Raw genomic sequence first — 15,754 nt, 5'->3', positions numbered from 1 at the left:
TCTGTTTGGATTCATGGGGGATTTATCAGAATTAGTGAAAAATCTGAGTTGTGGATGCTATGGAATGTTAAAAAGTGGTTAGTCTAAGTAGAGGATGGGCTGCATGGAGTAACTGAGACAGCGGTCTGCTCAAATCCCGATTGGAGCGTCCTCTACAGGGAGGATCCTGGATGTGGGAGGCGGGGAGCTGCTCCTCCCTGCCCGGCATCACAACAGGGGGGTTGCTGGGTGACCTACACAGTGAGCTGACAAGACACCTAGTGCTTCGTCCAGTGAAAACGCCCTGGGACCATCTCATATCAGCCTGCACCAGTAGGCTCTTAAATCACGAGGTGGGGGAAGAATGGCCTCTTAGTGGTTTCTGTGTTTCACAAATGGTCCAGCTAGGGGCCTCAGCCATCCCTGTTCCTGGTTTTGGAAAATTATTGCCGTTGTAAATCCAGGGGAACCAGAACGGAATTCTGATAACTTTCTAAAACTGACCTCCCATTGACCACGATGCTGAGGGTGCTGGAAGCTGGTCAGCAATGTTGGCAGGTTCGAGAACGGAAGACAGCTTGCTGCTGTCTCCACTGCTCCAGACACGTGAGTCAGGAGGAGTTCATGGCATGTTTTAAAGTACAGCAGTGCCCCCTTATGTCTGGGGGATACGTTCTAAGACCCCCAGTGGATGCCTGAAACCATAGATAGTCCCAAACCCTAGATGTACTGTGCTTTTCTGTATACATACGTACTTGTGATAGAATTTAATTTGTAAATTAGGCACAAGAGATTAACAACAGTAATAATAAAATAGAACATTTGGGGTGGCCGGTTGATTCACTGGTTAGAGCGTGGTGCTAATAACGCCAGGGTTGCTGGTTCGATCCCCACATGGGCTACTGTGAGCTGCGCCCTCCTTTAAAAAAAGAAATTTTTTTTAAATAACATTGAACACTTATAGCAGTATACTGTAATAAAAGTTACGTGAATGTTCTCTCTCCAATAATTTGTATATTTTTCTGTCCAAAGCTATTCCTGAATCTGTGTTACCATCCCTTACTTGCAGTAAATGGCTTGGTGTCACTCGTTTTAGGAGATCCCTCGCTGAAGTCTTCCTATAGGCCCAAGGCGTTCCTGGCACAACACGCTGCCGTCAGTTGCAACACATTTTCTGTTCATGTCTTCTCCACCCACAAATTTAATGCCTTTTCTATCTTAACTAAGCGCTTACATGCACTGTGGCTGTCACTTACGCAGTTTGAGGTATGACAGCAAAAGTAGCACAAATTTCTTTTTCTTTCATAATTTCACGGAGAGAACATTGCTTCTTACTGTAGTTCTCAGCAGCCTCAGCTTACGACGTTTTTCTAATTAAGTCAAGAACTTTTACCTTTTCACTCAAGGAAGCACTTTATGGCTTCTCTCTGGCACATCTGAATTGCTAGCATCAATACTCTGCTCTCTCCAGAGGTCGTTATTAAGTAATGTAAGGGTTGTTTAAACACAGGCACCGAGATACTGCAACAGGTGAGTCAGTAAATGGGCGGGTGGCATACACAGCCTGGATATACTGGACAAAGGAGTGGTTCACGTTCCGGCCTGATCGTGTGAGGTTTCATCACGCTATTCATAACGACGGGCAATTTAAAACTTATAAACTGTCTATTTTGGGTATTTCCCATTTAATATCTTGTGGTTGACCACAGGTAACTGAAACTGAGTAAAGTGGAGCCATGGGTAAGCAGGGACGGCTATAGCTCATCGTCACCTGTCTGGGAGGACGTCTCAAGCGCACATGCAGTTTGGGGAGGTTTCTGTCAGTCAGCTGTAAGGCGGAGCCGCCTGGCTGGCGGGGGTCCTCCTCTTGCTGTTAGTTGTGTTGCTGTTTCTCAGCTGTCAGGACAGGGGCTTCCTGTGTTTGCACCGCCCCTGGTTTGGATGTATTGTGAGGCCGCTTTAATTGGCCCTGGAAAAGCAGGTAACTTGAAGATAACTTCTTCCTCTCGGGGTTTTTCATTTGGTTTGAGTCTTGACTAGGTTGCAGCTGCTTTCTCCAGAATTTCCCCCTGCCCTTTGGGGATGAACGTGGGCATGCCCCAGTGAGCGGGCGTGAGAAGTAAGCGCTCTTCAGAGGGCCGTCGGCGAGTCAGCTTCTCCGCAGTGCTGGGCCTTTGCTCCCTCAGAGCTGTCGCCGCCTTTTCCAGGGGTCACATTGCACTGAAAGCAGGCGTCTGGGGTGGGCTGGGGTGTCTGCTGTCATGACAGTTGAAATGAATCCATCTCCGAGTCTAAGACTGAGGGAGTGGGAGCTGCTGATTTGAGGACACGGGTACAGAGCTTGCATGAGGGCTGCAAGGACCTGGCTCCAGACTGGGCTGGGCGGGAGGGCAGAACGGTGGTGTTCGCAGCCCCGTGCGGGGCCCACTGCTGGGCTGTGGGGTCTCAGGCAGGCTTGAAATAATTTCGGAGACAGTTGAGTTGTTTTTCAACTTAATGTGGTAACACTTGGTATACATCTCTCTCTCAGATGCCCTTGGGTTCCGTCAATACGGTATTAGATAGAAATTCACGAGTGGGGGAATAAATTCTGCTCTGTAGCGCGCACACTCGGGATACTGGAGTGTGGCATTAACGTCAGTCTCCGGAGCTGCTTAAAGGGGGTGCCTCATCCATAGAGAAAAGCCGGACCCTTCTCAGAGCTTTGACTCCCTAGACAGAAGTTTGACATCTTCCCAAATCCATGCAAATTCTGTTTCCTTTTCTTGTACAATTGAATCCAGTGAAAAGACTAACTGGGTGAATTGAAAGCCAGTATGATAGACATTAATACAAAGAAAGAATCTGTCGCACAGGTGATCCAAAATAAAAGAATAGCACAAGGCAGCCTTTTTTTCCTTTGAGGACAAGGCGATGGGATTTTGGGGGCAAGTCACACTTCCAGAAAAGAAGCTGCTATGAAGGAGGAATTAGGAAGCTCTTGGGGGTCCAGACGCCTTAACTAAACCACTCAGCTCCAGTCGGAAGGGCGCGCATCCTTGTTCCCCAGCCAGAGCTCTTCCTGGCTTGGCTCTGCGAAAGCTGCGGCCCTAGGTGAGCGAGGAGCCCTTCTTAGAAGGGCTCCAGGCTCGCGAAGCCTGAAAGGGGACGTATTTAAATATTACGGCATAAAAGATCCCTCCTTTAGCCTGTTGGTTCTAAGAAGTCACTGCTGTCAGAAAAACAGCACAGTTCACGTCGGCAGGTGCAGTGACGACGAGGAGGCTGGGCGAGAGGTTGGCTGAAGCGCAGCTGTGATCTGAGTTTCTAATGACAAACAGCGATGTCACTGAATTCCTTTACTGTGCCCTCAGCAGGCAAGGCCTCTTGGTGTGAATTTAGTTCCTGAGAATGTTGGGTCTTTTGGTCTAGATGGGGGTGGGGTGGCAGGGAAGTGGTAATCGCTTTCTCTGTGTTAATCTGCTAGGAAGAGAGAAGACTATCTAGTCTTAATAACTGTAATATACAGAAAGTGCAGTTGCGTTGTGCAGATGTTTCTAGAAGGAAAACCAGAGGCACGCACCAGTTTTTATTTCCTGAGATTTGCAGCTGCTCCACATACACGACTGATGTTGAACCCCCTTGGTTTTAGGACATTCAGGTCACATGTCCAGTCTACGGACACTTGGATTGTTTGTCTTGTTTTCCAAAAAGAGAAGAGCTTTTTCCCCTCCTTATGGTAAACTCAGTACATCCTCATGAGTTAACAGGAGAACGGATCGTGCACATACATTTCCTGGCTGTCGCCTGACCCGGCCTAGAAGCAGCACCCAGCAGCAGTGAGTGCCCTGGGTGGCCAGACCTTGGTTTCTAACACCACCTCCAGAAAAAGGAACCAGGGCTCCTTGGAGAAACAGCCAATTCCAGTACTGGGGCAAGAAATACGCAGGATGAGTCTGGAGCATCTTGTAGCGCCAGGCCCTCAGGAAGCGTTTATAAGAAACCACACTGATGGACTGTGTCAAAGGGACACAGGAGCCAACCGAGAGTTCCTAGTGGCCAAAGCTGGAGCCATTTGAAAAACAAAGTAAGTGAAACGGTTAGGAAGCTCTTGGGGGATTATAGCCCACAATGTAACATAAATGATCATGAGTCCACACACTCATAAATCAAATGATTGAATGGCTAAATCGGGGAAAAGAGACAAATCACCTATGCAGGATTCCACAGGAATTGCGTCGGTAAGAGCACCCTCCCAGAGGTGGAGCGTGACTCCCTTCTCTGGAAGTCGGGGCTTCACAATGGTGTCCTTCTGATGAGGACAGTGGAAAGTTGGCGGGGGAGGGGGCTGACATACACACTTCAGCCAGGTGATGAAGGTCGACATCAGCAGTGCTAAGTCATGGTGACAGCGTGCACCCCTGACCTGGTGTGATGGGGAGGGTGCTTTCTCTCGGGGATTCTGCACCCAAAAACCTACAGCCCTGTGTCCAATCATGAGAAAAACATCAGGCAAATCCCAACAGAGGGACATTCTACAACACATCTGACCAACACTCCTCAAAACTGTCAAGGTCGTCAAAGACAAGGAGAGTCTAAAGAACTGTCATGGCCCAGAGGAGCCTAAGGACTCATAATGACTAAACGTAGCGTGGTGTCCTGGAACAGAAAAGGACATTAGGGGGAAACTAAGGAGGTCGGAATAAACCGTGGCCTTCAGTTAATAGTAATTTGTCAGTATGGGTTTATTAACTGCAGCAAATGTGCCACACACATGTGAGACGTTAACTGTAGGGGGAAACTGGGTTCGGGGTGTATGGGGACCCTCGGTACTACCTTCTGAATTTTTCTGTAAATGTAAAACTATTCTGAAATTGAAAATTCATGAAAAGTAGGGAATTTAATGGACAAATGCAAAGAAGTTAAGATCTGCTGAAATCCTTCCACCCAGGAGAATATTTTTCCTTGTAGCTTTCCAGATACTTTTAGTGTTTGGGTAATTGCTGTGGCATGAGGCATGGCAGCCGTTGCTGTGGAGAATGGGGTGTCTGGTCTGGCCGGGTAACAATACAGGTTTGAAGCTGAACACCTGGGGTTCAAGCACCTGGGCTGGTTGTCTGAGGAGCTCAGTAAATGTTTACGTGGATAGTGGCCGGCTTCTGCTTGGAGCATGAATTTGATCCTTGCAGTGAATCCTGAGTCACATGATATGAAACGTGATGGGAACTGAGGATGCGCAGGAACTGAAAATGAAGGATGGCTACAGCGTGATTGTCACGAGTGGTCCGTGGTGGCCTCCGGGAGAGCCCCTATCCACCTAAAATAGGACGGCTGCAGAGGCCGGAGAAAGCGCTCAGTAAGAGAGAGCACTAGAGTGTTCTAGCATGACTGTGGTGGTTAGCATGGCGGGTTTTTAAAATTGTAAATCTATTCTTAGTAAGTTAGACCAAACCTTTTGTTATATCTGTTCAGATGAGGTCAGCATTCAACCTGTCGTATTTCAGCTTTTCTCTGCGGCTGGTCTATAAGACAGGGCTCCACCTCCACGAGAAATGAGAGCAGGAGCTTGAGGGGTTGCTCCTGGCTGTTGTTAAGTGGCGCCCAGCTAATCTGAACACAACTCGCCTTTTCTTTCTGTAGAGAGTCAAGAAAGATGTGGACAAAGGCACCCAGCATGCAGATATGTTCCTGCTGAAGTTTGAAGAAGGAAGAGAAGGTACTTGCGCTGTGAGAGAGGACGGGCCTGTGGGTGGTCTGTGTGTGGCTGCGAAAGCAGGGCAGGAAACAAGCCCAGCCTCCCCTGTGGATGTGGGGTCGGTGGTCAGCCCCCTGCCTGCTGCCTGGAGCTGTGGGCTAGCCCACCGTGCCCCGAGCAGGCCAGGCCAGACACTCCCATCAGCAGCCCTGCGTGTCTGCCTGTGTGAGCAGCGGAAGTAGCTGAGGAGTGTTCGTGCTCTGGGGGAGTTCAGGATGGACTGGCTTGAAAGCACATGTCCATCCATGCACTCCCACCTTTGTAGAGAGCAGGAGCGACCGCTTTCTGGTCATTTCTCTTACTTGTTCTTGCTCAAGAGCAAGTGACTGATGTTAAGACACAGACTTCTGGAATGCTTACTGTGGGGCTGACATTCCCCGTGTTCACTTTGTAAAGCTCCTTCACAAAAAGCAAGGTTGCGCTTCCTTTGCGTGACGCCCGTCTTGCGATGAGAAGACAGGAGTAGACCTCAGGGTCGGTCCCATCTGGGTCAGCTTCGCGACCTCCGTCAAATGTTTTCACCTCCCGGTGAGATCTGTCTTCTGCAAAATGAGGGATGGTTGTGCAAAATCCCTTTGTCTTGTTCCCCGCACTAACATTCTTTAAGCCAGGCGTCTCTCAGGTGCCAGCCATACTGCATTGCATTGCGTGACCGGTGAGAAAGGGCTTCTGCGTTTCCAAGTGGGATCTCAGCTTTAGAGCCGTGAAAGAACTTGCTCCTTTTACACATCAGTGGGCGTGAACTTGAAATCTGGACCACGTTCCAGGCAGGACCCCGCACCTGTGTGCTGTGCCCTGCGTTGTGGCCATCAGGCCTTCGACCCCCCCCAGTAGGAAGGACATGAGGCGTTGTGAGCTGGTGCACGCTTGTGTGCACGTGTCGTACAAGTGTGTCTTACCTGGCTACATGCAGGGCACGCTGACGGCTATTCTTTCCTGTTTCCTTAAAACATTAAAATGCTGATGGTAGCGGACTGGCCTCATGGCCCACAGGGTGCGGCCTGGAGGTGCACCTGCACTGTGTGCCAGTGGACAGCATTTGGGCAGGACACAGCAGAATGTTGGCCCCTTGCTGCTGCTGCTAAGCTTTTTTAATGTCCATTAAGAGAAAACATCTCGGTTTTTTCTAAATGTGGTGGGAAACTTTCCCCCGCGTTTACGCTAGATTACATTTTGAGGGTGAGCACAGAAATTAGGCACAAGCCAGAGGGAAGGACAGAAAGTGGTGTGGCCTGTAGGAGAGCCTGTGGCATGCAGCGTGACGGCGCAGCCTGTGCAGGAAGAAGGGACGATGGAGCGGGGCTCCTCACGGGGGCTGGGGGGCAGCGTGGGCTTCTCCCAGCACTAGGTGTGCCCACCTCCACGCCTCGTCTCATCCCTGCCTCCATCCACAGCTGGAACGTGTTCCTAGGATGCGGCATTTGGAGGGTTTGTGAAAAAAAAGGTAGTCCAGTGCAAACAACATTAAGGACAAAGATGGAACGTGGGGGGTGGGGGTTTGAATCGTGTTCTGTTTTTCTGTAGAGGGAGCCAAATGAGTGAACTCGGTATTCTTTCCCCTACAGTCTTGCATTTTTCATCTGTCCTAGTTACTGAGGGGACTGGACACACCTGTGCCCTTGGCTGGCTCTTGGTACCCTTCTTACCCTCGCTTCTGCTCTCCTGTGACAGGCAGATGGGTGTGGACTCGGATTAACCCTTCGGGTGCTAAGCCCACCCCCAGGTCTGGCTTCTCAGGGGCCATGGCCCCCAACCATCAGACGCTGCTCTTCGGGGGGGTCTGTGATGAGGAAGAGGAGGAGAGCCTGGAGGGTGACTTCCTCAATGACCTGCATTTCTACGACACCACCAAGAACCGCTGGTTTGCGGGACAGCTGAAGGTAGACGGGGGCTCTGGTGGGGTTGGCACGATAGGTTGTGCGCCGGACACGCAGCCTGACGCAGGGCACCTGGCTCTCACCTTTGTCGTGCCAGCCGGTTCTGCCTTCCAGGCCAGGTGTTGAGACACGCTGGCCCCCAGGTCCCTCTGCCTCTGAGCTGTCACTGTACGCAGGGACTCGGTCACCTCCGTCCCTGCTGTGGCACCAGCCCCAGAGAAGCACACGGAGGCTGCCGTCCCAATAGGGGGACCGGAGGGGCTTCGGGGCTCCGGGAGCTGATGAGGGCAGGTCATTGGCCTGAGACACGGCCCGAGGCTGAGGGAGGGTGGCCGCTCTTTGTGGCAAAGGCTCAGCTCTGGTCGAAGGGCCTTGGTGCCTCTGCTGGGAGTCGGATGAGCGAGAGAGTTTGTTTCTAGGCTTGCCACCCTTTTCCACGTTCTCTGAGGGGTGACAGTGGGCAGAGGCTGTGGTCTCTGAGCGGCTGCCCTGGCAGGTGGATGAGGGGAGTGTCCCACCAGCTGTTTGCCCAGCGCCTGGGGTGGGTGGCGCTCCCCGCGCACTCTGGGCCGTCCAGGCCGCCCCTGTGCAGCGCCTTCTGTGTGCTGCTGACGTGCACTGCCCTGTTTTTGTCGATAGGGACCCAAGTCAGAGAAGAGGAAGCGCAGGCGGGGCATGAAAGTGGAGCCCGAGGGTGCCAACAAGCCGGAGTCTGAGGGGGTCAGCGCCCAGGCACCCCTGGAGGTGGTTAGAGAGGTGGTCGCAGAGGACGGGACTGTGGTCACCATTAAGCAGCTGCTTACTGCCCCAGGCCCGGCTGGACAGCCACAGTCAGATGAGGACGACAGCCCCGAGGAAGTGGGTGGCCCCGCGGTGGAGCCGTGCCCCCGCTCCAACGCCATGCTGGCCGTGAAGCACGGCCGCCTCTACCTCTATGGGGGCATGTTTGAGGCCGGCGACCGCCAGGTCACCCTCAGCGACTTGTACTGCCTCGATCTGCATAAGATGGAGGAGTGGACGGCTCTGGTGGAGGCCGATCCAGGTGAGCTGCGCTGGGGTAAGCCCCTCCTCAGGTTGGGGTGAGGGTCCTGAAAGCGTCTTCATTGCGTCTGTCCCCAAGTGCCACCCAGGTGTACCCTGTGTCGATGGGCTGGCTGCATGTGTGCTCTCGCCTCTGGCCGTTGGCAGGAGGGGACACCCCATCATGGGGCGGAGGCACCTGTGTGCACACCTGTCCTGCTCTGGGGACTCAGGGCAGCGAGGCTGCTTACCTCACGGGTCACGGGCTCACCCTTGGCACCACTCGTGTGAGCCTCGGACCTACCCGGGAGCTGCCTGGAGGCGCATAGTTGCAAAGCAGATTTTACCTGTGAGTTCTTCCCCTTGTCGCAGCCTGCAGTGTGCACATGAGCAGACCAGGCAGCCCCTCCAGCCTGCCACCTGACCCTCTGGGCCCCGTTTGCTCTCCGATCCAAGCTGCTGTGTTCCTTCACTCCTCACTTTCACAGTGTACCACAGGTTGCCACTAAGTCACTGCTCATTTCTGTAACATCAGAGACTAAAAATAAAGTTAAAATCCACACATTTTAGGAAAAGTACAAAGCAGCGGCTGTGAGATTCGTTCCTGTCTTGTAGTGAAGCGAGGTCACAGCTGGGCAGCAGGAGAAAACTGAGATGGGCTTTCTGGTTTCACCAATCTCCCGCTCGCCATCCCTGCCAAGTCCACGGGAAACCATGCGTTTTCCTTGAGCATCCAGCCATGTTGGAGTCAGGGGCCTCGCTTTCATGGCTCATTTCTGTAGTGAGAAGGTGGGGTTCTCAGGAGCGCCAGCTCTCGGTCCCCCTGGCTCTGGGTGCACTGACCTATGGATGTTCATTTTGCTCTAAAGAAACTCAGGAGTGGCTGGAAGAGAGCGACTCAGAGTCCAGCAGTGCGGGCGAGGGCGCTGAGGGCGGAGAGGAGGACGAGGACGGCAGCAGCGAGGAGGACGGAGGTGAGTGTCCAAAAGCTTGGCTTTGTAGGCGTGCTCTGGAGGCAGGCTTACATTTTGTTTTGTTGTGTGTTTGTTTGTTTTAAATTCCTGTGTCTGGAGTGTGTTGGAGCAGCTTGCTGTTTGAGCAGTGTCGTTGTGGCTTCTCTGGCAAAGGGAAGAAGGGCCTCCCGGGGTTGTGTCTGGAGACGTGGGTGCTCACACGTTCACTCGTCAGACCATGAGCAGGTGGCCTCCTGCACTGCCTGCCTCAGCCATCCTTCCTCTGCTGAATGTGTTTCTTCTTCTCCTCCTTCCCCACACAAGAGCCACAGCACCCCTTGGTGATGCCTGGAGAGCAGTTCGCAGACTACCTGCCCAGGACTGAGCAGTACTGGGTAAGGCTCGCCCAGGATGGCGCTGGGCCTGACGCAAAGGAGAAGAAAGTGCTGAAAGTAGCCCAGGCCATGGCGAAAGCTTTCTTTGAGGACTCAGCATGAGCTGCCAGGCTGGCAGGAGGCACAATGACTGAGGTGGTCTTCCTTCAGCATCACTGGTGTGGTTTAAAATAAACCGGACTTGGAACAAGGCCGCGGCAAAGGTTGTCTTTGTGGTCCTGCATGCGCCACGGTCCAAGTGGGGTCTCTTTCCCTGGGCAGGGCCAGGCTGAGGGCAAGGCGACCTACATAGCAGGCAGCACTTTGAACAGCAAACGCCCACAGGAAGCACGTTTGTGTTCTGATAAAATCGGACCATTTCTGCTCTTGGGGGCGGGGGACGGGGGGAGTTCCTTCTGCAAAACTCGGAGACAAGTGCTCTGATTGACCGACCACGCGTCATTAACCTTGGAGATCGTCTCTGATTTTTAAAAATTATCAGGAGCAGCCTGTACACACTTCCCTATTGTCTGTAAAATAAAAGTCGCTGTTGGCTGGGCAGTTCTGTTCCTTCTCTGCTCTTGGCTTTGCTCGGAGGTCGCTTGTGATCAAGTGGACGCAAGGCCTCAGGACTGCTCCTCTCGCCTTTTTGGGGAGGAAGCAGTGGGGCCATCCTTTGCTCCTCTCTCCTGGGGCTCAAGATTGTCATTTGCGTAGTGACAGGGAGGAAGAAGTCTGAGTGCAGGGACGCCACCTTCCCCATGTGGCATCTCTGTCCAGCGCCTGGTGTGGGAGCAGGTTCTGTCACGGTGGCAGTCAGTGTGTGAACACACTGGCTGGTAAATGGCTCCAAGGTAAATGGCAGGAGACCACTTTTCATGTATATACATGGGGTCAAAAGTTGGGCTTGGAATTTACACCTGGCACATTTTTTCATCTTAAATATCTTCAACAATGAGAATGTAGTTTTCAGTAATGGGTCCACCATCCCCTTCACTGCCTGGAACTCGTCATCCCTTTCATTATCTGGAAGTTAAAAAAAAAAGTGGGAATGCCTGCCTCCGGCAGTGCAGGGCACGGGCCTGGGAAGGCTTCAGTGCAGGGACAGAGGCCAGCATGCCCCAGCAGCAGCCTCTCGCTTTACCTTGCCTCTGTCTTTTCATGGCGCTCGGCCCCCATTAGCTTCGATGGGTGTCACCTTGCTCTGCAATGGGATCCAGAGAGGAAATGGGCTCTGGACGGCTAATCAGAGCCCTTGTAGTAACCTGCCCACCGTATCTGCCTGTTGGAGCCTCCCTCTGGGTGCGGTGCCTGGCAGTGCCCACGGGAGCCCTGGTCATCGGGGAGAGGCCAGGCGGGTGTTAGGCAGCACGTGACCTGGCTGCTTAGCACGGCCGTGCCAGGTAGAAGGGTGAGGCGCTCTGGTGTTAGCCTCTTACCTCGTGGCGCTTCCCTCGGGTGCCAGGGCAGTCTGGGTTTTTTTCTGACATTCTGGGTGGAGTACAGCTGGAAGCTCCTCGGGCAGGGGTGAAAAGCCAGGATGAATGCCACAGCGGGCCGGCGGGAACCGCACAGAGGTCCCCCAAGGCCTTTTGTCCACTTCTGGGATGTAAGCACGCCAGGCTTGATTGTGCAGCTGCTAAGGCTTTCCAGTGGCTTTGGGGGAAATAACTGGAAGATCTTGTTGGCGCCAATGTAGTTGTCTGTTATCGAGGCCATTTGCTTACAGAGGAGCTATAACGTAATGAGATTTGAAGAAAGAAGATATTTTTAATCAACCAAGTTGAAAGAGAGAGCCCCTGAAGAAGAAACTTCTTGTACAAACAAGTATCCATTTTGCTGTCATGTCCATGGGGCTGTTGCTAAAGATGCAGTTTGAGTAAAGAGGCCAATCAGAGCCCACGGGGATTAAATAACTAAGCTTCCAGAAGAGGAACTTGTCTGCTGCCTAATTGCTGTGATTAACACACCAGTAACAGTGTATTTTCCTTGTGCGGCAGCTGGGGAAGTAGGAATGCAACACAGGACCACGTGGTCCCCCGGGAGCAGTGGCCAACGCCCTGCCACCCTTCTGTCTGGTGGTGACTGGTTTGCTGAACTGAATGCTCTTGATTCCCCGACAGCCACCACGGCCATGAATGGCCAGTACGAAGCCCCGGGACCTCCATCCCCTGCGTGGCTGGAGCCGGGACAGCTGGGAAAGGGCTGTGCTCCGGTCAGCGAGGGGCCCTGTGATGGTGCACCCCATCTTGGTGCTCCTCAGTTGGCTGGCAGTCATTGGTTAGCACCCCACTTAATACCCACCTGCTTGGTGGGTTCTACCCCTTTCTCTGACTGCTGCCCATCACCTGGCCACATCAGCCCTGCGGACACCTCACCAGAGCTCCTGGGAAGGTTCTGTGGGGCTTTGAGTGTGACAGGTTCTCTGTTCTCCCCACTTGCAGGAGCGGCCGAGCCGCTGTCTGGGTCAGGCTGCCATTAGGAATTCGAAGAGGTTGGCCAAAGGCAGTGACTCCCTTGGGATTGAGTTGACTTGAGTAAGAATCAAGGGAACTACCAGTTAAGCTTGGATGTGTTCATTCAAAGTGTTGTTTTTATAAGATGTGACAGTGGTGCTTATTGCAATTTGACGTCTGATTTTTTTACTATGTTGGTGCAAGGAAGTCAGTGGCTAGGTGACAATAGAAGTACATTGAGGGACCAGGTACTGGAGGGGCCTGACGGTCAAAGGTAGCCTCTTCAGGGTCGTCCCACTTGGTGTGAGAGGGAGCCCTCAAGAAGCTGCCCCGCGCAAGGTTAGGAACTGGCTCGGGTAAGCTTCTTAGAAATCCACACTTAGAAGCCCCCCAAGTGTTTTGCAGTGAGAAGGTGACAAAGTGTTGATTGTGTCAGAGGACTATGGCAGTGAGGGGACGATTGTTCCCTAACATGAAGGAAAAGTGATCAGCTCTAGCTCTAGTGAGCCTGAAATCCATCTGCCATCTATTGCTTAGTCCCACGTTCACTGAAGGAACTTTCTAGTAACTACTGTTTTCCCAGGTGTTTTAAATCAGGAAACAAGCTGTGTGTAGGCGGCTCCTCAGCAGAGATCAGTCTCATCTTCCTGGCCCTGATGCTCCTGAATGTGTCACAGTCATGTTTTCTGTTTTGCAAGAGAGCGTCAGCAGTGCCTTCCAAGTCCAGGCCGGGCCTGATCACCAGGGGCTGACCATGGTGTCCAGCGGGAAGCTGAGGCACGGACCAGAATAGCTGGGAGTCACAGGTGCTGGGACCAAGGCGACCCGGGCTCCTCGAGCCCAGCTCAAGCCAGTTGTTTCTCTTAGCTCAGTCCTAATAGTCCCTCCACTGGATGTCAGCCATCGGGGGCCAAGGAGCCACCATGGAGCCACCATGGAGCTGTCACCGGAGATGGGCGTGTTGAGCGCAGGAGCCTTGTGCGGGGAGGGGACCGTGGGCCTTGGTGTGGGGAAGGAGGTCTCGGCCCTGGCCCTGCCGCTGGGCCTAGAGAGATCCCAGTGAGTCGGGGAAGGACTGAGCAATTCTAATGGGAAAGATAGATACTTAGTAACTGTCCCATGAAAAACAGATGTTGAAGTTGAAGAAAATTAAAATCGGTTTGGAAGAACAACACTGAGGTCCTTGGGACAGTTGGCTGGCTGAGGGAAGAGCCCTGGGCGGGGGTAGGGGGCCTGAAACCTTAGGCACTCAGTTTTCGGTGAGGAATCAGGGCCCCAGATGGTGGATGAGGGGATGTTCTAATCATACAGGAAATGCTGGCACGAAAAGGTGGGGGGCACATTTCAGACTCGTGCCCCCGGAGCTTTCCTGCTCAGAAAATTATAAAGTCCTCCAGAGATGACAGAGGGACACTGTTGGATAATGTAAGCTCGGTTCCATAAGTTGCAGTGATCCGTCCTGAAATTTTGTCAGCAGAAGGAGCTTGCAGTAAAGACCCTGCTTCATAATGAGATGATGCAAGTTTCACACGACGCTGATTGTGACTGAAAGGAGCAGTTTTCCTTTAATCTCTACAGTGTCCCTTGCTTCTTAGATAGTGAAATGTACAGTAATGGTATGATTTAAACAGTTACATTCATTAAAGAAAATTATTTTATTTTCATTTTGTAAGTTACCAAGCTATTTTTTCCAGCTAAAAGAAAAAAAAAGGCCGAGGTAATGGTTTTAGCTGCTCCATTGATACGAAAAATGAGAACATAGTCAACATTCCCTTTTGTCAATGCACAAAGTGATTGCACAGTATTAGCAGTTTACATGCACCAGGAAAAAAAGGGACAAAAGAAAATGCAGATTGAGACCCATTTGTGTTAGAGTTCATTCACACAAAGGCCTCTCCATCAGGGTGAGTGGTTTCATGTCTAGAGTGAAGACGAGTTTCACACGCTGCTCACCTGACCGTGAGGGTGTGTGTGTTTTATGTCATTCAGGCTACACCGGATGGCGTTTCTTTGGAAAAGGTGCGTGGTGCCAATAAGCAGGTCCCGCGGGAGAATCAGCTGTCAGGGCACGAGTGGGGGTGGGGGGTGCAGGCCATGCTGCTCTGCTCGTGGCATGGGGCAGGCTCACTCAGAGGCCCAGAGGGAGGAGCTCAGGTCCTGTCGTTCATGGAAGGTCAGTGGGTGCATAGTGTGTCTGTTCATGGAAGGTCAGTGGGTGCATAGTGTGTCTGCCCCGTTGGAATTGAGAACATTTACAGAGAAAGAACTGCGTGGGCTGTGTAAACGCTCCTGTGATGAGTGCTCGGATGTTGAGGGCCTAGAACTTCTCACACCTGCCTTGGGTATGTACAGTGCTGACCTCTAAGGAAGCAGCTCTGGTGTCTGTCTGACCTTCCTAGTGGGTGTGTGTGAATTACTGAGGCGGGTGCTGCCGGCAGGGTGGAGGGAGCAAGGGTACAGCCAAGACCGGTCTTGACCATTCCTTGGGGCCTCCTGCCCTCCATGGGTGTGGACTGCCGCTGTCACCACGTCACCCAGCAGTGGTGGCACAGCTGGAGACCTGCTTCCACGTGTGGCACAAACATGATGGGAGGGGAGCAGGAGAGGGTGTGTGCAGATGTGATGACGGGCGTGCAAGGTGTAGGGCCTTTGCCCATGGCCCCGGCACCCAGTAGGGGGTGTGTGTCTTACCCAGTGGGGAGGCTGGGGCAGACGGAACTGAGGTAGGTGTGTGACGTCTGCTGCTTTCACCCTGCCCTGCTCACTGTCCCCCAAAACCCCTGATCTGGGCCCACTGCACCGACTTGCCTGTGGCAAGTTCACGTCCACACCTTGGTCTGTCCCTGGTGGGGCTGCCTGCTTCTCTGAGGTTTAGGGACGGATGTGTTTGCACATTTCTGTCTCAGGCACTTCCATGTTGGGGCTTCACACGGGAGCAAACTGCGAAAACGGTGTTTGTTCCTACCAGTGGGCTACAGTTTTGGAGAACGTTTAGCCATCTTCCAAAGCAGGGGTGTTCCCCTGTTCTGAGCACCGCACTACGCTGTGGTCTCCCTTCTGCACTTGTCTCTAGGTTCCGGGCATCTCTCCCTCAGACTTCCGTAGTAAGGGCTGACCCCTATGTGTTTTAGTGACTGCGACCCTTGCATTTCCATAGCTTTCAGATATCCTGTATGTTCTGTAGTTCACCTTGTCCAGGCATATGGATAAACAGTCAAAATCAGCTTCATTTTTCTTTTTTTTGTTTTTGAACAAAGGCAACTGCACTTTTTCTTGCTGCTGTTAAGGCTGAATTAGGGACACTTCTGGGCACTTGGGACAGATCGTTTTTTTCCGTCTTTGTTTGCGATGGTCTCGCCTG

General features: G+C 52.5%; 1 protein-coding gene across 1 annotated transcript in view; it reads left to right on the top strand.

Moving 5' to 3' along the window:
* KLHDC4 (kelch domain containing 4) overlaps window positions 1–10,149 on the top strand; it is a 41,044-nt gene extending 30,895 nt beyond the window's left edge. The window contains exons 8-12 of the mRNA XM_033129097.1: window positions 5,599–5,674; window positions 7,385–7,593; window positions 8,230–8,632; window positions 9,480–9,584; window positions 9,888–10,149. Of these exons, the coding sequence (XP_032984988.1) occupies window positions 5,599–5,674; window positions 7,385–7,593; window positions 8,230–8,632; window positions 9,480–9,584; window positions 9,888–10,060 (966 nt within the window). The 3' untranslated portion in view covers window positions 10,061–10,149. The remainder of the gene's footprint in view (window positions 1–5,598; window positions 5,675–7,384; window positions 7,594–8,229; window positions 8,633–9,479; window positions 9,585–9,887) is intronic.
* The last annotated feature ends 5,605 nt before the right edge of the window (window positions 10,150–15,754 follow it).

This window comes from Rhinolophus ferrumequinum, chromosome 15 (genome assembly GCF_004115265.2).
Source record: "Rhinolophus ferrumequinum isolate MPI-CBG mRhiFer1 chromosome 15, mRhiFer1_v1.p, whole genome shotgun sequence".
NCBI classification, from domain to species: Eukaryota; Metazoa; Chordata; class Mammalia; order Chiroptera; family Rhinolophidae; genus Rhinolophus; species Rhinolophus ferrumequinum.
Note: the sequence above shows the minus strand (reverse complement) of the source record. Positions and strands in the feature narration are given on the sequence as shown.